Source organism: Corticium candelabrum, chromosome 9 (assembly GCF_963422355.1).
Source record: "Corticium candelabrum chromosome 9, ooCorCand1.1, whole genome shotgun sequence".
NCBI lineage: Eukaryota > Metazoa > Porifera > Homoscleromorpha > Homosclerophorida > Plakinidae > Corticium > Corticium candelabrum.
In genome coordinates, this window is record NC_085093.1 from 7,931,222 (window position 1) to 7,952,617 (window position 21,396).

At 43.4% G+C, this 21,396-nt stretch overlaps 1 protein-coding gene across 1 annotated transcript; it reads left to right on the forward strand.

Annotated features, from left to right (window-relative positions):
- Positions 1-281: 281 nt before the first annotated feature.
- LOC134184973 (rap guanine nucleotide exchange factor-like 1) lies at positions 282-15,327 on the forward strand. Its single transcript, XM_062652753.1, has 17 exons — positions 282-351; positions 9,699-9,777; positions 9,991-10,222; positions 10,291-10,366; positions 10,435-10,473; positions 10,630-10,711; positions 10,773-10,852; positions 10,908-10,956; positions 11,030-11,131; positions 11,263-11,349; positions 11,431-11,522; positions 11,607-11,697; positions 14,621-14,671; positions 14,735-14,774; positions 14,839-14,886; positions 14,959-15,023; positions 15,084-15,327. The coding sequence occupies exons 4-17, from the start codon at positions 10,362-10,364 to the stop codon at positions 15,150-15,152; spliced, it is 900 nt and encodes a 299-aa protein (XP_062508737.1). The 5' UTR covers positions 282-351; positions 9,699-9,777; positions 9,991-10,222; positions 10,291-10,361; the 3' UTR covers positions 15,153-15,327.
- The last annotated feature ends 6,069 nt before the right edge of the window (positions 15,328-21,396 follow it).

A 21,396-nucleotide genomic window follows, 5' to 3' on the forward strand; every position in this document is an offset into this window, starting at 1 on the left:
GGCAGCTTCATTTTCGACCCTCATCGTTTCGTCGTGCGCGAGCAAAGTTCTGTGGCGCTTCGACTCGCCGTTATCGAGACACATGCACGCACGCACGCACGCTCACACACACACACACACACACACACACACACACACACACACACACACACACACACACACACTACAGCTCTTCTATGTATATAGAGATAATATAGATGCTCTTGGCGATATGTGTGTTGCTGCTTTATGGTTGTGAATAAAGGGCCGTCTGCTGATATTCTCTTGTACATCGACTTTGTAGGGTACACTGACAGTTCTAAGAGAAGGTGAAGACTTTGGAGAATTAGCATTGCTAAATGACACAACAAGGTACATACTTGAACTTATGTGTACGCGGTTATTTATTTATTTATTTATATTAGATTTTCAGGGAATTTTAGTAGTTAGTTGGTCATGCAGTAATGTTTCCCTTCTGTTTTTTTGTCATACCATAGCTTGTGTAGTCTATATAATTGTAATACGTCTCATGTGCAAAGCACACAAAATTATCTATTTATCTATTTTTTATTATTATCTCGTGCTTATGCAACCAGATCAGTCTGGTTCACAAAATTTTTCGTAAGCACCGGAGGCAAACCCTGCCTCAGAGTTGCTTAGACCGTCGTGGCTGTCTAGACAGAAGACATGACCTTGCGAATGATCCGACTGGATCCATGAAGCACTGTCTTCTGTAAGTGCTTCAGGTTGTGATGGCCTGGAATAATGTCCAGTCACCAGTGCAATAGCTGCGTGCACTGTGCCCAATACTGCCAACAATACTGCCACATGCGGCTTACCTCCACCCGCAAGTCATTGTATTTCGACAACTTCTCAGCCTGTGTCCTGGCGATGTTGCGATCAACAGGACAGCTGATATCAATAAGAAGACAAGTGTTTGTCTTCTTATTTCTGAAACAGATGTTAGGACGATTGGCACCAATCTACCTTTCAGTGGGATGGCTGTATCCCACATCTTAGTTTATTATTATGTGTCGTTACTACTCTCTCAGTACAGTAAGTGGGTCTTACCCTCAACTGGGCGCCCACCAACCCGGTAGGTAAGTCCCTTTAATAACTCAGCTATTAGGACAAAGAAAGACTACTTTGCGCTATTTTACAATCAGAGCACAACGTGACCGGGAGGCCCGTATCAACGCAGTATCACTATACTACAATCCCCTTTCCTTAGCTAACGTAAACATCAACCGCTGCAGCTAACAGATCTAGATCTTATGAGTATCTACTAAATCGTGATTGCTGGTTCTTAAAAATCTAGTCTCTCCGGAAACTTTCGACATCTAACGGGATAACGTCTCTTTTTCGCTCCAGTAGTGAGGTCTGAATGTGAACTTGTCGTCTCCTGTGTTTCGAATGGTATCCCGGGTCCGGTTACCTCCGCTGGTCCTGGTTCCGCAGCTGTGGTTGAATAACTTTGTGGCTCTGTTACTAGAGTGTCGGTTGGACTTGGGTGTTGTTGTGTCTCTATAACGTCCTCGCTACTTGCAGCGGTTTGGCGGTGTGTCACTGGCGCTTCATTGTGTAGAAATGCTGTGGTGGTAGTAGTTCCATAGAGATTTCGCAGCTGGTTCATGTGTCTTTCCCACACTTAACTCGCGACTTGAACGTCATAAGACACTGGACCCTTTGCCTAACCACTGTTCCAGGTAACCACTCTGGACCATGTCTGTAGTTTTTCACGAACACCCAGTCTTCCATGTTGAAGCTCCGCTGCAGTACTCGCTGATTATGGTTCCATTTTGGCTGCGCTTGCTTCTGCTGTATGGTCGCACCCAGATTAGGGCTGAGAAGGTCTATTCTCAATTTTAGTCGCCTCCCCATGAGTGCTTCTGCGGGAGATATGCCCGTGGTAGAGTTTGGTGTCTTCAGTACTGCAGCGAAAATGTTGTCACTCTTTCGCTGATGAGTTTTTGGGTGATTTTCGCCAGCCCCTTTTAACAGACTGCAGTGCCCTTTCTGTCAGCCCATTTTTTGCTGTTTTCATCTGGTTCATGTCTAACCATTTTCAATATGCATCAACGATGATAAGAAACATGTATCCCTGGTAAGGGTCTTCATAATATACAGTCCGCGTCAAAACTATTGACACATTTCCGGTTTACAAAAGCTATTCCTCGGTATGCTCATCCGCGTAGAGACCATTTCCATTATCAAAGAGCCGTGAAATACAACGTCGCGATATTCTGTTATTCTGGTACCAAGAAGCTATCCAAGATCTGCCAACTTTTACATGTTTCTTGCTCTACTGTTTACCGAACTCTTAAGAGACTTGACACTGGAGAATGAATTCAGCGCAGAGCTTGCCATGGAAGACCAAAACACTAGCTTAAAACCATCGAACAGCAATTAGTGAACATGCATATGACGCAACAAGAAGCAACACATCAGCAAACTAACTTGCCTGTCATCTGGCAGCGCAGAAAGTTGTCGTCACGTCAGTTCTGAGAAGAGAACTTCATGACGCAAGTTATCGCTACACTATCCATAAACGCTGCTAGTGAATTTGGAGACTCTGAGCTTCGCAATTTCTCGATTGGCCGGCTAGATGATCAGATCTTGCATGAACAGAAAACTTGTAGGCGGTCATCAAGCGGAGAGTTGAGCTTCGTAGGCCTCAAACGTACATAAACTTGAAGAAGAAAAATTCAGACGGCGTGGCACTTCCTCTTGTCTGTTGACGTACATCGAACGCACGTCGAGCCGAATGCGCCTTTGTCTAGAGCTACGTCTCTACGCTAGCGAGAGAAATGATATCAAAAAATGGAAGAAGGAACAAGCTTCTTGCGCACTTGAGAGTTTTCAAAAGTTCAGAAAGCCTACGAGCATACACAATCGTTCTCTTCTACCTAAAAACGTACGTGACCTGAAAACGAGTGCGTTTCTGCTTACGCTACCATGGCCACGCCTCCAAGCGTAAAAGTGTCAATAGTTTTGACGCGGACTGTAGATGAAGACGTGGCCATGGTTGTAGTGGCCAAAGTTCACGGATGAAGTACGGTTTTGGAGGATTTTGACGATGTAGTTGGCATTCATAACAAGTCTGGACTAAATTCTCTATATCTCGGTCCATGTTAGGCCACCACACATGAGCACTTGATAATGCTTTCATCTTCGAAACTCCGGGATGACCATCGTGGAGTTCTTCCAGTACTACTTTTCTTCCTGGGGGTGGTACTACTACCTTCGCTCCCCAGAGGACGCATCATTGGTGTAGCGACAGTATCGGCGCCTTGCATAAGGTTCTAGCTCTTTTGCCCAACTTCCACGCCAGCCATTGAGTATGAATTTGTAAAACAGCGATAAAACAGAATCTCTGCGCGTCCATCTGGCAATGTATACTGTGTTCGTTGGTGATATGTCAAAGGTCTCCATCAGTAAGATAGTGTCTTCAGGAATCGGCTTGTCTGGAAGTGGTAGTCTGCTCAGTGCATCCGCATTGCTGTGACGTGTTCCAGGTTTGAAAATGAATTCTGTAATCATACGAGGCCAACTTTTAAAGCCCATCTTTGAATTCTTGCTGCCGCTTGTGTTGGCGTTGCTTTTTGTTCATTAAATATAGTTATCAACGGTTTGTGATCTGTGACCAACTGAAATGTACGCTCATATAAATACGTATGGAATTTGGTTATCTCCAAAATGCAAGCCAAGCCTTCCTTCCCAATCTGACTGTAGCCCTTTTCTGCTTGATTTAGGGAACGCGATGCTAACGCCACTGGTTTTTCGGCTCCATTCTCCATAACGTGTGACAGTACCGCTCTAATTCCGTACTTCGATGCGTTACAGAACAGGACCAGTGGTCGTTGAGGGTCAAAATACACCAACACCTGCGTCGATAATAAGAATTCTTTGAACCTCTGAAACGACTTCTCTTTCGCTTTTGTCCATCGCCATTTGCTGACCTTGCGCAAAAGCTGGTGCAATGGTCCTAGTACTGTTGACACTCCTTTTATAAACCTACCATAATAGGTGAGAAGGCCCAGTATCCCTTTAGTTCCGTGACAGTTGTTGATCTTGGTGCTGCTCGAATAACTTTCACTTTCTTGTCTGTTGGGTGTAGCCCAGCCGCATCTAGTCTATTTCCCAAGTACTCTACTGATCGAGTCATCAGCAAGCATTTCTTTCGCTGTAACCTGAAGCCTGCTTGCGTGAGGCGTACCAAACCTGGCTCCAGAATGGCTGCATGTTTCGTCTCTGTCCTTCCGCCAATGAGTACGTTATCTAGGTATATCCCACCTGCGAGATATCCTGAATACATTCTACATGGTTTTTGAAATATTCCGGTGCTGAGGCTACTCCGAAAGGTAATCGTTTATATTGAAACGAGCCCTTGTTTTCATCGCTACTAGTCTTCTCGATTCTTCATCTAGTACTAACTACTGATATGCCTTCAACATATCGAGGGTTGAGAACACTGTGCAACCCGTCATTTTGGTAAAAATGCTCTCAATCCTGGGTATAGGGTACCTGTCCAGCTTCACAGCACGGTTATCTGTTAGTATATAATCGCTACATAACCTAAAAGTTTCTTTATCTTTCTTAAGGACAACCACTGCGGGTGATGCCCAGTCAGCATGCGTCACCGGTTCAATAATCTCTTGTTCTTGCAACCGACGAAGTTCAGTTTTCACCTTGTTCCTCAATGCAAATGGAACTGTTCTTGCTTTGCAGTATCTAGGAACCTCCTTGGCGTTCACCAGTATTTTTACTTGATCGCCTGTGTACGTCCCCTGCTCTTCCCTGAAGACCTTTTCATGTCTCTTTAATACCTCTTCGAGAGACTTGTGGTACTCCACCTTGCAAATAACTCTCCAATCAAGGCGTATTTCTTTGAGCCAATCTCGTCCCAGTAGTGTGGGACCCGACCAATTGACAACTAGCAACGACGGTTTCTTGGATTGGTCTCCATATTGCACTTGCACCATTTTGCTTTCCTTCACAAGGATTTGCTGCCCTGTATATGTCCTTAATTTTACGTGGGTTGTTTTTATACTTTCATTGAGGTTGAGCCACAATTTGCTGTGTGTCCTTCGACATGATGGTAATGGAAGCACCCGTATTGATTTCCATCTCAACACGTACTCCATTGATGTGCACTCGAACAGGTATTGGCGTTTCCCCTTTCTGGGTGGTGGTATTTATGCAATACAGTTCATCATTCCTGTCTTCCTCACTCTGTGTATCATTCTGTTCCATAGTCATAAACTTTGTTTGTCTCTTGTCCGATTTGCTAGCTGCCTTTTGTTATTTTGCTCTTACAAACCCTTGCCATGTGACCAGTCTTCTGACACTTAAAGCAAGTTACTGCTTTGAACCGACGTTCAGATGGATGATGGCCCCTCGTCCACATCGAAAACTACTGCCGCACGCTAACTTCCCATCGCCTACCTTCGTGACATTAACCTTGTGTGTTGGTAACGCCTCTTGAGTGTCACCTAGCCCAGATGTAGACGGCACCTGCAGCTCCGCAGTATTCGCTGCCGCCGTCTCTTAGCACACTGCTATTTGTACCGCTTTCTCGTACGGAAGGTTTTCTTCCATTAGCAATTCGCTTCGGTTTCAAATCACGAAGGAGAGTTCCCTTCAACCCTCGTAGCTCTTCTCTTTCGGTTTCAATGGGGCGACCAGATTCTTGAGCAGCGTATATGTCTCCGCGACAATCGATGAGAGAAGTATACCTTTCTGTTTTGCGCTTTGCTCCGCTGTGGGTTCGTCTGTCAAGAGAACTTTATTGGCGGCAAAGAAATGTTAGAGCTTGTCTATGTAATCTTCGAAGTCAAATCCCCCAACATGCTGTTCCATGCTACCAAAACGCGCTGTCCTCGTCGCCAGTTGTAATAACTTAGCTATTAGAACAAAGAAAGGCTACTTCGCGCTACTTTACTACTAAAGCACCACGTGACCTGAGGTATGGCGCTAGTAACTGGCTTATCGATTATTGACAATGTCTTGATCGCTGCTACGTATAGAATGAACGATCTCATTTCTAAGCGAAGATGGAATTGCAGGTTGCCATGAATACATTGCTCGTGACGGAGTTGCTAGAATTGCTTCAGCTCTCATTCAAGAGTATGTTGTGATGGCCAACCGCTGGCTGTATATTGTTTCAACTTTTGTAAAGTTCAGCTGCATCCTTTGTTTTTGAATTTACCGTAGTTTGGACTTGTAATTGGAAGTGGCTGAATAACAAGAGATGTATATTCTGCAACTTTCAGTTTGTATAGTGTACTGGAAATGTAGAAGACGCATTCTAAAGCGGTGAATTCTTGGAGGTAGTTCGTCTAGCCCTTTCTGACGAAGTAGTGGAATGAGCTGCTTGTTGTTGATCTCTACGAAGAACTCTTTCCCAAGAAGATAATTGCTAAACCTTCTTCCGACCAAACTCTTGTAAGAGCTTCCTCCTCCACCTGAACGTACCGGCGTTCAGTAGGAGACAACCAGCGTGAAGCGTAAGCAACAGGTTTCAAGTATCCATCAAGCTGTCTTTGCCGGAGTACAGTCTTATCTCGACAGAAGATGCGTCTGCCGACAGTACCGTTTTCCTGTCACCGTCATACATGCAATGGCAGGGCTGGTGATCGAGTAAGTTCCTTTCTGACATTCTCAAACGCGGTTCTTTGGAATGGGCTTATGCCTACTGATTCTTTTGTACGAGTAAGTTGCGTAAAGGTTCCGTTTTTCTGCTAACTGAGGAATATACCTTGCTTGCTGGTTAATGAGACTTAAGAAATAAGAAATTGTCTGATATCACCAACGTCAGTAGGTTCCGTCATCAGCTGTACATCCTTGACTTTGTTAAGATCAAGTTTTACCTCCTCTTTGCAAATGAGGTGTCCCAGAAACTTTACTGAAGACTGCGAGAACAAGCATATCTTTCTATTCAAAGTGGTACCAGCTTGCTGCAAGCGTTTTAAGACTGCGCGAAGGAGATTCTCATGTTTCGCTTTGTTCTTCCCAAAATTAAAATGTCATCCATTAGACATACATAACCTTGTATACCTTCCAAAATTTCTTACATCCGGTTCTAAAAATGTTCCAGAGCTGACAAAATGCCGAATGGTAGGCGTTTGAACTAGTAGCGTCCAGACAGAGTTATAAACGTTGTAATCCTCAAAGATTCCTTTGTAGAGGGTATTACCGTCAACAGAAGGAAGAATGTCTTTATCTTTTCACGTTCTCGTTGAATTTAGTCAGATACACACAGATTCTCACCTTTCCATTTGCTTTAAGCACCTCAGCCATTCCGCAGCACCAATTCGTTAGTTCGGTTACTCGCTCTATGAAGTCCATTGCCTCAATTCGAGACAGTTGTTCTTTCACCTTTGGCAGTAGTGGAATGGCAATCCTTCTTGGTGGTGACAACGCATGTGGTTTTGTGTTTTCCTACAGGTGAATTCGATAAGGAGACGAGAGCAGCCCTAAGCTGATAAAACGCTTCGGTTCAATTGCAAAACTTCAGTCGTGCCTTCCATTACTACCCATGCGTTCAATTTCCGGTCTCCCGAGGGCGCTCGTTACACGTTTCACCACATACACAGTGTCTTGAACAGATTTGTCTCCTTTCTCCAACTTACATAAGAATTCTCCAAGTATCTCCAAAGGGTCTGGTTAGGACTCTGTAGAGTTTTCTTTGCTGCCTTTAAGAGACGTGCAAAATGCTGCTTGAAGTAGTCTTCAGGTAGTACAGTCATATCTGTTTCTGTGTCTATTTTAAACCTGGTAGGTGAGCCATCAACTTTGGCATCAATCATCCATGGTTGGCTGTTCAAAGATGATAAGCCGCTAAGGAACAGATTGCCTTCTTCTCCTGTCTCTTTTTTGCCCTCCCTTTCGTTCAGGACGGCACTCACGCTCTTGTTTTGACACAGTGCCCCGAAGCGTCCAATCTTGTCACACTTGAAGTACTTTGCTTCCCGTGCTGGACATTTGCTCCTGCTGTGGCTGGGTGTTTGACCGCATCGACCGCCTGGTTCCTTCCTTATTTGCTGTTTGCCCAGCGTCGTTCTTGTGTCGTGTAATCTGAACTGTTGCTGTGGCAGAGGCGCTTGCCTCTTTCTCGACTTCGTTTTCACGTATCAATGACACGTACGTCTTCCGTGACTTCTTGGAATTTATTCCGTATCCGGTGTTGTTGTTTCTTGACTACTTTGCTTTGCCTGGCTCTCGTAATACCCATGTTAACTTTTCTCTAGCGTTAGATCCGAGTCCAGCTGAAGCTTCTCCGCAAGCGTTGAGTCTTTGAGGCCAACTAGTCGTTCGCAAATCATCTCGTCGTGTAATCGTTCGTACTGACAATGCTCAGCGAGCTTTTTTGGCGCGGTGATGAAGTTGTCCACCGTTTCCCCGTCGCCCTGACGTCGTTGGTTAAATATGGCTTGTTCGTAGATGAAGTTTCGCTTCTTTATAAGATGCTGTTAGAACCTCTTTATGATCTCGTCGTAATCTTCCGCATTCTCGCTACTCATGCATGCAGTGACATTGAAGTCAAACAGAATTCGGCCTTATCTCTCATGGAGTACGTAGACAAGAGTCGAGACTTGCACTGCTCTGGATTTGTCTTTCAGACCTGCATATAACTTGCCTGTAGCGGTCAAACCTTTACGACACCTTGGCCAATCTTCTGGCTGTGCAAAATCAAATTGAGATGGAGATTAGAATCTTGACTTCATATCTCACTCCTGTCACCATATAATGTACTTCACTAGCTTGATGTATTTATTAGCTTTAAATTAACAGCTAGAACGCAACACTAGAGTCAGCTATATAGAACACAACACGTTGCCGCTAGCCAACAACGAGTTAATATCTACGCGTGGCATCATATCATGCACAGTCTTACAGTCTTCGGTAAGCAGTTTGTTAATCAACAGCTGATTCTTTGCACCAAAGGACCCCTGGTGACAACTCTTCTGCTCCGATGCTATAAGGTATCCCTAAACCAAATGTCCTAAATCCTCTGTCTGAAGACTCGAGTGAGGGTCTTAAAAATGACAGATATTAACACGTGATAGCCCGGTAGTTTTCGGCCTGGTCAGTCTTGTCATTCTTTGGTACGAAGGTGGTTGTTCCTTGAGATAACCAGTCGGGCACAGTCCGCGAAACCCGAAACAGAAGGTTGTATACAGTTGCGCGTCAGGTCAACGTGAAGACACATGACGCGTATCGTTTACTCAGAAACCATAAATCTGATTTTATTATTGTTATTATTGTTATTATACCGATTTACCACACTTTCCAATATGTTCTGAATTTTACCAGAGTCCTGCTACTTGTATATTCTCGGAATTTCCGACATGCGGCAAATACGGATGCAATCCGCCTGTGATGATTGCAGCACTGATTACCTTATAATTACCGCTGCATTTTAGCAAAGGACAAGCGGCCAATGCAACTTGTTGGTCAATACAACCTGTTGGCCACTGAACATGTTAACTCTGTCTATATATCTAGATGCTATGAAAATTAATAACAATGATTATTTGTAGATACAGGATAGCAGAATTATGAAAAATGTTATTTAACCAGCCAGTCAACTATTAACTATTAAAGTAAAGTAACTGCAGCTGAATTTCTTGGTTGGATATGCCTAAAGTATGACTGCTTTACATACATATATACCATAAATGGCTGGACACAGTTTAATCAATGTTTATGAAATTTAGACTGGCAAGCGTCAAGAACAGAGAAAGAAACTGCTATTTTCTTGTTATTTCAAAGGAAGATTTTAATGATGCACTGAGAGTAATGTTGCTTGTGCTGTTGCATGGTATCATTTACTATATTATGTAGAAATGACATGTGGTGTGTGTGTGTGTGTGTGTGTGTGTGTGTGTGTGTGTGTGTGTGTGTGTGTGTGTGTGTGTGTGTGTGTGTGTGTGTGTGTGTGTGTGTGTACTTGTGGTAGTTAATTCTATGAGCTAATCTACGTTTTATCAGCCAGTTGTTATGTTGCAGTCTGCAGAGTCAACATTCAGTAGACTAAAAGAAGAAGGGCAGGATGTGTTGGTGTTAGAAAGACACATAAGGGAGAAGTTCAAATTTACATTAAGCAGTTTAATTAGAGATCCAATAGTAAATATTTAATCTTTGTGCTTCTGTAGTGGTGAGTATGCAGTTATCTCGGGTACGGTAGACAGGCTGGTTGGCATTTTATTAGATGAAATTGAGCTGTCTGTGCAGAAGGAATGTGAGCAGTGCCAGATGTCATAACTAACGGTGGAAGTATACTTGATTGACTGATGGCGTATTTTTCAGTTTTTCAGTCTGCTCTCTTGTTTGCTGTTCCTAATCTCGTTTCGACGTCAAAGTTAGTACGCAGCCTACTAATGCGGTATGCCCATGCTCTTTCTCGGCACTCAGTTTGCTAAGCTTATACGTATTGTTATACAATTTTTATAGCTATATCCAATGCAGTAAATTCTCTTGGAAGAGGAAAAAGTGTGTGTGTGTGTGTGTGTGTGTGTGTGTGTGTGTGTGTGTGTGTGTGTGTGTGTGTGTGTGTGTGTGTGTGTGTGTGTGTGTGTGTGTGTGTGTGTGTGTGCGCGCGCGCTTATATTTGTAATATATCCTAACCCAGTATATATTTTTGCTCAGAATTGAGAAGTTTGTCTTTTTTTGGCTATTGAAGTCCAATAAACAGGAGAGAGACCGAAACTTGTTAGTCAAATTTGCCTTGGTAAATTATTTCATGTTGCTATAGTTACACAGATTGTACAAGTCATTAATATGTGTTGTAGGACTTAGCTCCTCTGATGGAGCAAGAGGTTGCTACTGACCTGTGGTATAAGGCTGTGTTTAAACTCTGCACTACACTACAGTATTGTTTCTTCAACACTTTTGCTTGTTATTAGTTTAATTAGGTATTGTTTCAGCTGTAAATTGTCAACTAGACATCAAAATATGAAGGAATTGGTTTTGAATGTGCTATTTTTTTTATTAATGTTTGGTGGTTGGATGTCGTTTTTTGTTAATTGTATTTCTTGGTGCCATGCAGAATCGTCTGAAATCATGGAGACAGTTGAAGAGCGTACAGGCTAACGATTTCGCCATTCACATAACCTCATATGATGCACTCATGTTCAGTGCAGTCAGCGAGGTTTGCCTCTACTAGTCACATTTATATAATTTTAGAATGTCGTTTTGATAATGAAAACATCTTGTGTAAAAAAGCTACCCCAGACTGTTTGATATATTGATCACATTGTTTAAAATTTGTTCTTCTGTAAGAGAGAATTTCTGCCCGTTGTTCTCCGATGTCCACATTCTGAAAATACGTCAAAAAATCTTCTGTTTGTAATTGAACAGTTTTCAAGGGTGTGTTATAGGCGTTTGCATGTCTATTTACATTGGTTGTAATCACTGTTACTTAAAACGTTTGTGATCAATATGTTTCAGACCATTGTCTGGGTAAAGCAGTCGATATTGAGTAACACTACGAGTAAAGAAAGATCTGTTGTCTTAAGAAAGTTTATTCAAATCGGACTAACGTGAGAATTAGTACTATTAGATTTATTGGTTTTGAACTCATACATTGATCATTAATCTATGACCATGCAACATTAAATTTGCAGGTTGAGGTCATTGGCAAACTACTACTCACTTAGTGCCTTTGTTTTTGCACTGTGTGACAGCAGTATATCAAGACTGAAAACAGCATGGGAGGTAAGCAAACAGTAAACTATATAATTATAATATTATAAGTCATTACCATCAGAAGTTAACTCAGTATACATTTTATACACGCACATGCACACGCACACGCATGCACGCAGGCAGGCGCACACTCACCCACACATGGATGCACAGCTGTTGCGTGCGTGCGTGCGTTCAAGCGAGCGAGTGTGTGTGCGTGTTATTACCCGAGGTCTGGATATCCGGGCTAAGGGTATAGAAGTCGTCCGACGTGCGACCGTACGACCGTATTTATACTCGAGCTCAGATGCAAATGAAGCTATTCCAACCAATAGACGAACGTGATGTCATCATAAGGCTTCATCTCTCTTTGTGTGGCAGCTGTGCTACAGCCGTAGGGCGTCAGTCAATTGTGGATATGGTGCTTAGTCCTTTGCTCTAGCTGAGGGTGTAGCAGGTAGAAACAACGCCTAGTCTACAGTTGTAGCGTGCATGTTTTCCCACCAACAACCAGGCGTATAGTGAACGCGCGCGTTGCTCCAGTACGTAAGTCGAAGGTGGCCTCTAACATTTGGCTTGTTCCTCAGCGTTTCCTCACACCGACAATTTTAGCTGTCAGACTGCAGAATCACTCTATCTATGCATTCAAAATAGAATTGAACTACAAGCAAAGCTGGATATGAGAGCGCTACCTAGTAGTCTCAAATAGCTTGAAAACAGAGCGCATACGATGGTCACATGCGGACCATTCCGCTGACGCGCGTTTGTTACCTTCGACTGTAATAAATTCTCTACTTGTAAAATACGTTTACCAGACGTACCGTACCACTCTACAGTAGAACTCGTAGACTAGCACAACTTAGACTACGCAACTCAGACTGCGCGTGCGTGCACTATACTACACTCCTCCTTTTCCATTAGCTAATGCCCTGTCCTGTTCTTCACGAATATAATTTTACTATCGGCTTCATGTCTCCTCTTGGATAACGTCTCTCTAACCTGGTTGCAGTCTCTTCTGTTCCTTTTGTTGTGTCCCTAGCGTCATGCTTTGTGCTGGTAGTTGTTTCATTCGATACAGTAGTTTTCTTTTAACTGTTGGAATCGTCCCCATAATCACTTTGTCTGCTGCTCTCTTGTTAGGAGTACTGATACTCGTTGATACCGAATCCGGACCTCTCGCTGTCATGCACTATATCATCAGCATGCACCATTCTGTTCCGGTCTGGTGTTTGGATGATTTAGTTCCTCGGTCCCTTTGCTTCAATTACTGTTTTATGCATTCATTTCTCCGGACCTCTCTGTCTGTTCCATATGGCAACCTTCTCTCATTGCTCAAAGCTTTCCTTTCAGCCGTGGAGAGTCACGGCCCTTCCTTTGTTGTCTCTGCCTCTCCTCCACAGTCTTTCTCAAGTTTGGTCTGAGCAGACTGAATTTGGTGCGAATCGGTCTATCAAACATTAACTCTACTGGAGTCCTTCCTGTTAAACTATGTAATGTGCTCCGATAAAAAATTGACCAACCGGTGATTCAAGAACATCTCTGTCCCCCTTGTTTCTTCTGGAGTACATATCTTAAAAGTGCATCTTCAGAATCTTCACTGCTTGCTCTGCTGCCCCATTGCTGGCTGGATAATAAGGTGCCACTAAGGTATGTCTGATTCCATTGGCTCTGCAAAAGTCCTCAAATTCCCCCGCCGTGAATTGTGGCCGTTGTCACTTACTAAATCAAGTGGAATTCCGAATGCTGTAAACTTATCTGTAAGACCAACGGATCAGCAACTGGAACCGTTTAAGATAATTGGTGTAACATGGTCCCACTGGAGCAGCTGCTAGTGCTCTCATGAGCACATCTGGTGGGACCTCTACTTCATTACTCACTTCCGAGTTCACACTTACGGGGAATAGACAGTAGGATAAAAAGAGCGTTGTCGACGACACGCCCTTGTGCGCGAGATAGACAGGAACGGGAGGCTGTCAGTCAAGAAATAGAGTGCCGTGTGTTCTGCTAGACGGTCAGTTTACAGAATTTGATATGCGGATTGTACCAGTAGTGCTGGATGTAGTCATCACATAGTTTACGTCTACCACGATTGTTACCTAAGACGTGTGAAAATTGAACCACAGTCAATGTGGAAGCATTCTTTTCAGCTGTACATCTTCTGCGTAGAAATGTTGTCAAGGTCTTTGCAGTTCTGCTTCCACTCCCGCACCATCGCGGAATACGATATTTTAACCATTTCTGTCCCAAATGCAATTTGAAGTGCACGAACAAACGCCGCTGTGAACACTTACTTTCTTAACGGCATTTTTACACGTTTTCACGTGCATGATCGGTAATAGTTATCTCTCGCGAGCGCTGTTTATTACAAGTTCAAAAATTCTGTGCGGTAAGAATGTAGAGTTTGTGGTAGGGTATCACATCCTTCCAGCGTCGTCGTGCTAAGTTTCTCTGATTTCGAGATTTTGATTTCGTATCAGGCACCAGCGAGCGAAACATCTGGATAGTGCTCCTTTAATGTTTTGTTTTGGCTCTGACGGCTCTGGGTCATCTCATTACGACAACCTGTGCCTATTTAGCTGTAGGCCTAAATGATTGCGGTTAGACGGTTATAGCTGTGTAAATACGGTTGGCGTCACCACTACGTGAGGGGATTTTCAACGGTGTCAAATTCACGAGCGTTCGCGCTTCCTAATCCTCAGCTGCCTTACATACATCTACACATGCACGTGATGTGCATGTCTAAACGCCAAGGATATAGCACTGTAATGCTCCTCTATTATTACAATTTGAGTCACAGGTGATATTTCATAGTTTTTCATAAACTGCATGAAGTGAGACTGATCGCAAATATAATCATTGAGTTTATATGTTGTTCTTTGGTGTAATGTCTGTTTTGATATTAAACTGTTGCCATAGTTTGTGTTCATTTTATGTTTTATGGTTACATGTACAGATGGTTTCTGAAGAAGAAAAAGAGTTATTAATTGACATGGAATCAATACTTGTGTGTACATACCTAATTCCCAAAAAACATTGCAGTTACAGATGGTTGCTGTTGCTGTTGCAGGACCCATCTAGAAACCATCAAAAGTATCGACAAGAAATTGGTGCAACTGTTTCATGTTTATAATGTTAATGGAGCAAACACTAGAGATGTTTCTCACTGTGTAGCATCTGTACACGGGTTTATGTTGCCTTTCATACCTCTAATGATCAAAGGTTTGGTTGCTGAGTTAATTATGCATGTGCTGCATGCACTATATAATTGCTGCAAGCTATTGTTTTACACAGATCTCACATTTATTCATGAAGGCAATTCCACCAAAACAGGCAATATGGTCAACTTGGAAAAAATGGCAATAGACTGAAATTACGTTGTCATTATAACTTTATCTCACCTGGCTTTGATTTTACAGACAATGATGTGTAAGCATATTCACAATTTCATGAGGCGCTGTAGAAAGCATAGAAATTGTCTCTGTTAGTTGTGAAACCTGCACTAATTGATATAAAGAAAGGACACTTGATACACAGACATATGTAGATCACTAACACGATAGCTATAGCTAGAGAACTAAGATGTGCAATGTTATATAAGTGTCTACAGGAAATCTATAAACGTGTGATAGTATTTGTAAGCTGAAATACATATGTATTACTTTAGGCATGCATTGTACCGGTTGCATCTCTATAGATGTAAAGAAGAGGTGTCTGTGCATGTATCTGTGTCTGTGTGTATTCGTGTATAGGATAGGATCTCCAAGCCTACGACTCTGATCTCCACCGAATTTAATTTGATTCGCGCACGCCGAAAAAACACCGAAACAACATAGGCCGAAACTGAGAATGTCGTCGTCTTTCAGACTTCTCCCGCGTCGACGCGATTTCCTTCTGATCCAACCCGCCTCCGCTCGCGAACACGCGAAATAATATCTCTGGACCGGCGCATCAGATCTCAACCAAATTTAACTTCTCGTTTTTGAAGTCGGACGGTACGCGCGGAATGTGTTGTTTATTGCGAGCGACGTCGATGAAAGCAAGACATTTTGCGTATATCCGGGGTCCTTAAAAATTAAGATAAACTTTACCTTTCCCAACCTGGTTTTGTACGTGACTTCTCGTGACTTCCAGAATTCGCAGATTTTAAGCCTTAGGGGGAGAGGGAGCAAAGCGACTGGTGGGGCGGGAGCATCCAGCCGGCGGTATACTGTGAACCATCCTTGCCGGCGTTGCCAACAGAAGTTGAGATAAATTTGTAGTGGCGGTAGCGCCGGCTTCTATTCTGTCTACAGTCGGTGGAAGGAGCAGCAGTCCGTTGGACGGTCTATCTTTTGTACGACGCCAAGAGTTTGAAGCCGGTATAGTTTGCTCTGCAATAACTTCTTAGTCGCCACCGGGGCTTTCCTCACTGGCATCTGAACATTCCTAACGGTGAGATCAGTCTCCAGATGTATCTTTCCTTCTAGACAACCCAGCTCGCTTTTGGAAACATCACTATAACTGTTGAGCAGTTGCTTCTTGCTGCAACTTGATGTAGCAATCGATGCTGTCAACTGTTGAATATGTTCAAAATTGAATTGTACAGTAGACCCATGCTCTGTGTTGAAATGGCACCCAAGATTGACGTTGGCGCCTCACCAATAACAAAAAAATCTTCGTTATAAGAGCCCCATTTTTCGGATTGACAACTCGAACGTTACACTTCCCCAGTGGCTTGATCGTGTCTCTACTGTACATTGTCAAAGTTTGTGTTGTTGGAGACATCTGCACCTTTGATGGCACATTTCTCTTGTATAGAACATTGCACGTGACTCCGGTATGCAATTGAAAATGCACTTGCTGACCCTCCACCTTCAGAGGGGCAAACACTTGGCGGGGAAATCTGCTTAGTGACGCTGTGTACATCATCTCGCTCTGGTTCGAGGGTGAACGTCATAACTTGCGGATGAGATTCGTCACTATCCCGTTCAGAATCTCCGTAATGGACATGGCGAATCTTGCCACCAGATCGTTTGCTCCGACACTTTCTTGATTAGTGATTTAGCTTGCCACAAGCTGCACATGTCTTCCCGCGACCCGGACACCTGTCAGCGCCACGGCCATGCTGTAACTGGCAAACCTGGCATTCCTTGCCTTCATCTTTTTTCTCTGACTGGGGACGAGAGGCTGGAAAAACGACTCGGCTGGTTTTGAACCCTATGCACATCTTCGTCTCCACCAAGAGAAGGTAGAAGCGTGCGTGCGTGAAAGGCACGCCCATAGGCGAATTTGGTCTTCTCTAGACCTTGTTTTACTTTGTTTCAGTGCTGCTATATGTCTGGATGTACTCTAAACAATGACTGATAAGAGCTGCTTTTGTGAATTGATGTTTACATGTAGACTTCACATGGTTACGCATCAGTTAGCATGCTCCATGTTCTGTGGTTCCAGGACCTTTGGTCCCTTGTGCATTAAAGTAGCTTATATAGTAGTAAAATATTTTATAAAAAGTAGCATAGCACAATTATTCTATATAATTAAAGCACCCCTTTTACTGAAGCGCCATTTGAAGTGGCAATTATTTGTTCGGCTCTAATAAGAGTGTCTTTTGAAAACAAATTTTTTACAGGCGCTTAACTAATTAGAATCATTGCAAAACAAGTACAATAGGTCTTGAACGATTGCCTAAATGGCGCGCTTCACTGCTCCACACACACTGTAATGTTCTCTAGATGGTAACTGAGGAACAGCTTATTTTGAAGATTTGCAAAGCACAGGTTAGAGTGTAGACTTAACTACCATGTTATCATTTTTTAGTAGTGAGTATAGTTAGAGTATAGTGGTGTGAGCTATACGCCGGTTCCTCTTCCTTCTTCATTGCGTTTCTTTCGCTGCGCGAGTGTACCTACTCACCTTATCCTTTAAACGACTCGTGACATTTGGGGGCTTAGGCGGAAAAGGAAAGAAAACATAGGAGTAACGAAAAACCCCGGTAGCTCAACGGAAGAGGAGACATAATAGAAAGGTAGAAGATGGAGCGTTGGGTAAAACTCGGTGAGAAAATGGGACTGCAAAGTAAGGAACTACAATCCTTCGTTGTTGAGCAGCAGTCGATTTACCAGAAGAGAGACATAGAGAAAGAGAATTCAGAGTGTTGGAGTTGGAGAATGAAGAAGCCGCACACAAGTGTGAGTTAGAGATGAAAAGAGTAGAGATGAATGCCGCTGCCGTAGTCGCACGAGTGCTTGTGCCGGAGTCCGGAAGCGGAGCGCGTACAGGCAAGTTTCCTAAATTACCTACTTTTCAGGACGGTAGCGACGAAATTGACAGTTAATTACAGCGATTCGAAAGGTTTGTGACGAGTAACTCTTAATTGGCCCAAGTCCAAATGGGCAACCGCACTTAGCGCGTTGCTGACGGGAAAGCCTCTCGACGTGTACTCCAGAATACCGGACGAAGCCGTAGTAAATTATGACTTACTGAAAGAAGCCCTACTTAAACGATATGATTTGATAACTGACGAATATCACGACAGGTTTTGCAAAAGTCGTCCCCAGCTTTATGAAAACGTCGAACAGTTTGTTACACGACAGAAGTCATATCTAGATAAATGGATATTATTATCTCACACAGAGGAGTCAGCGACTGGAATCAAAGAGCTATTTATAAGACAACAGTTTATTAAAGCGTGTCCCAAGGACTTGGCAATCGACCTTCGAGAAAGAGAGTTGCCGGATCTTAGAGAGTTGACGCAGGCTGCAGGGAGATTTGTGACAGCAAACAATCGAAACTTCTACTCTGCTATACGTTGTGCCAATCTTCCGCGTCATCAGGAGCAGTCGATTACGACAACATCCAATCTCGCAGAGGTCCAGAAGGCTGCTATTCAATGCTTCGTCTGCAAGAAGTTCGGACATCGAGCGTCAGAGTTTAGGTCCAGAGTTAAGACGCGATGTTATGTATGTGATAAAGTGGTCACGAAGAAATGAAGTTTTGTGTTGGCTTGTTCGACGTGGGACAAACAAAGACCACAACCCCATACAAAGCAGCAGCAGGTGAGGATAAGTTTAATTAAGGATCAACATTCTTTCCAACGAAGTGGTAAGAAAGCGATTATAGAGAACTCAGTGCCGGATGTCTGTGTCCCCCAACCGTTCTTCGATCACAGCGTAACACGTTTACGTCAAGGCCGTAAGGTCACAGACGCTAGAGACAAAAGAAAAGGTGCTCGTGAGTAATAACACACAAATTGTGAAGACAGCCGTGTCTGAAAACATGTTATTGCCAAAGGCTGGATTGGAGATACTAAGATCAACGCACTCAGAGATACCGGATGTAGCGGAGTAATAGTCAAACAGCAATTTGTGAGAAAAGACCAGTATACTGGACATGATGGTTTTATCCAGTTGGTCGATACTCTGTCAAGAGGGTAACGATTGACCGTGTCGAGGTCGACACTTCCTATTTATCAGGCACAGTGGAAGCTTTATGTCTTCAAGACGCCATCCATGACGTTATTATTGGCAACGTACCGAGAAACAAAAGTCCTCACCAATCTGATTCTGACATCCACTCAGCCGCCGTGGTGACAAGGACTCAAGCAAAGCCAAAGGAAACAAACACCCAGTTGAAGGTGCCTGATAGGCAAAGAACAATTAAAAGAACTACAGAATCAAGACCTCACACTTGAAAGATACAGATCAATGACGGAGACTATATATGACGAACGGTCAAAGTGGTCCGAGAAATGAAATCAAGAATGGTATCCTCTACAGGTTGTACATCTCCCAAGACTGAATGGAGGACAGTCGATAAGACAGGTCGATGTTCCGAAGCCGCTACGTCGTCAAGTGATGGAACTTGCTCATCAGTCTATTTTGGGCGGTCACATGGAATCGATAAAGACTATTGACCGAGTACTTAGCAATTTTTATTGGCCTTAGTGAAGTGACTCAGTTTTGTAAATCTTGTGATATTTGCTAGCGTGCGGACAAGAGAGTTGTTTGTGGTAGGGTACCGCTACAAAACATGCCTATAACAGACGTACCGTTAAAAAAAGTGGCAGTCGACCTAATGGGACCGATCTCCCCACCAAGTGACGGCGGTCATCGATATATCTTAACGTTAGTCGATTACGCGACCAGATATCCAGAAGCCATCCTTCTCAAGAACAGCGATGCAAAGACGGTAGCGGAGGCTCTCGTCGACATTTACAGCCGAGTGGGAATACTGGAGGAAGTATTGAGTGACTCAGGAAGACAATTCGTTTCAGATTGCATGAAGAAGGTGTCCAGACTACTTAACATCAGTTAGCTTACCACAACGCCTTATCATCCTATGTGCAATGGTTTCGTGGAAAGATTTAACGGTACACTGAAAACGATGATGAGACGATTGTGTACGAAAAGCTTAAACAGTGGGGTAGATATGTCAATGCTTTGTTATTTGCGTACCGAGAAGTACCACAAGAGTCCACGGGTTTTTCACCATTTGAATTAGTCTACGGAAGAACAGTGTGAGGACTGATGCGCATACTTCATCACTTCTGGACACAGGAAGATGATGACACAGAAGTGCGTACTACTTATCGGTATGTCTTAGAGTTAAGAGACTTGAGCGTACCAAACAGATAGCAAGAAAAAAACTACAAAAGGCACAACAACCAAGAACGCCACTATGACTCGAGAGCAAGACAACTACAGTTTACAAAAGGTGACAAGGTTCTTGACAGACGGACACCAGCAAATTATTGATGCAGCGGAAGGGACCTTTCTCCGTCGAGGAAAGAATTGGTTGGAACGACTATAGAATCAACGTGAAGGGTAAACTCAAAAAATATCATGTCAATCTTCTAAAGAAATTTATGTAAGTGAAGAGCTGACACCAAGAACTATAGTGACCATGTAGAGAGGACCAGTGTTAGAAACCGTATCCGCTATCATCGAAGCCACGGACGGCGCAAAAGAAGCAACGAGCGATGACGGATTATTGGAGCTCGGCACGTACCTCAGCACGGAATTCGCTAAAGATGTAAAGTATGGGACGGGATTAACCAATGAGCAAGTAACCGAAGTTGTTGGATTAGTTCGAGAGTTTGCAGGAGTGCTTACCGACATTCTTGGGACGACGACTTTGGTGAGCCATCACAGTCGTTTGGTAACAGATGTGCCGGTGCGTACCAAACCGTATGTAGTTTTCTACAGCGTGCGCAAGTCTTTACAAACATTCACAAAATGATAGAGGTGAAGGCGATACATCGTTCAGAATTGTCCTACGCGTCACCTGTAGTCGTGGTATGCAAACGGGATGGAACTAATCGTATATGTGTGGACTATCGCCGACTCAATTGCATCACTATACCAGACCCTGAACTGATAACTCCGATGTTAGAGTTTGTACAAAAGCTTGGGAAAAGCAGGTACTTGGATTTGAGTAAAGGATACTGGCTGATCCCTGTCGGCGAGAAAGACAAGTAAAACTGCTTTGTTAGTCCTGATGGGTGTTATGAAATTCTGAAAATGCCGTTTGGGATGATGAATTCAAGTGCCACGCTCATCCAAGCAATGAGGAAGTTATTTCAAGGGATGAATACAGTAGACCTCGATGTGGACGACACTATAGTTTATGCACTGACGTGGCAAGCTGTTCTTCGTGAGGTATTGAAGCGAATTCAAAGAGCAGGTTTGACAGTGAGACCGTCAAAGTGCTTGGTTGGAGCTGAGACTTTAGCTTTCATTGGCCATTCGGTAA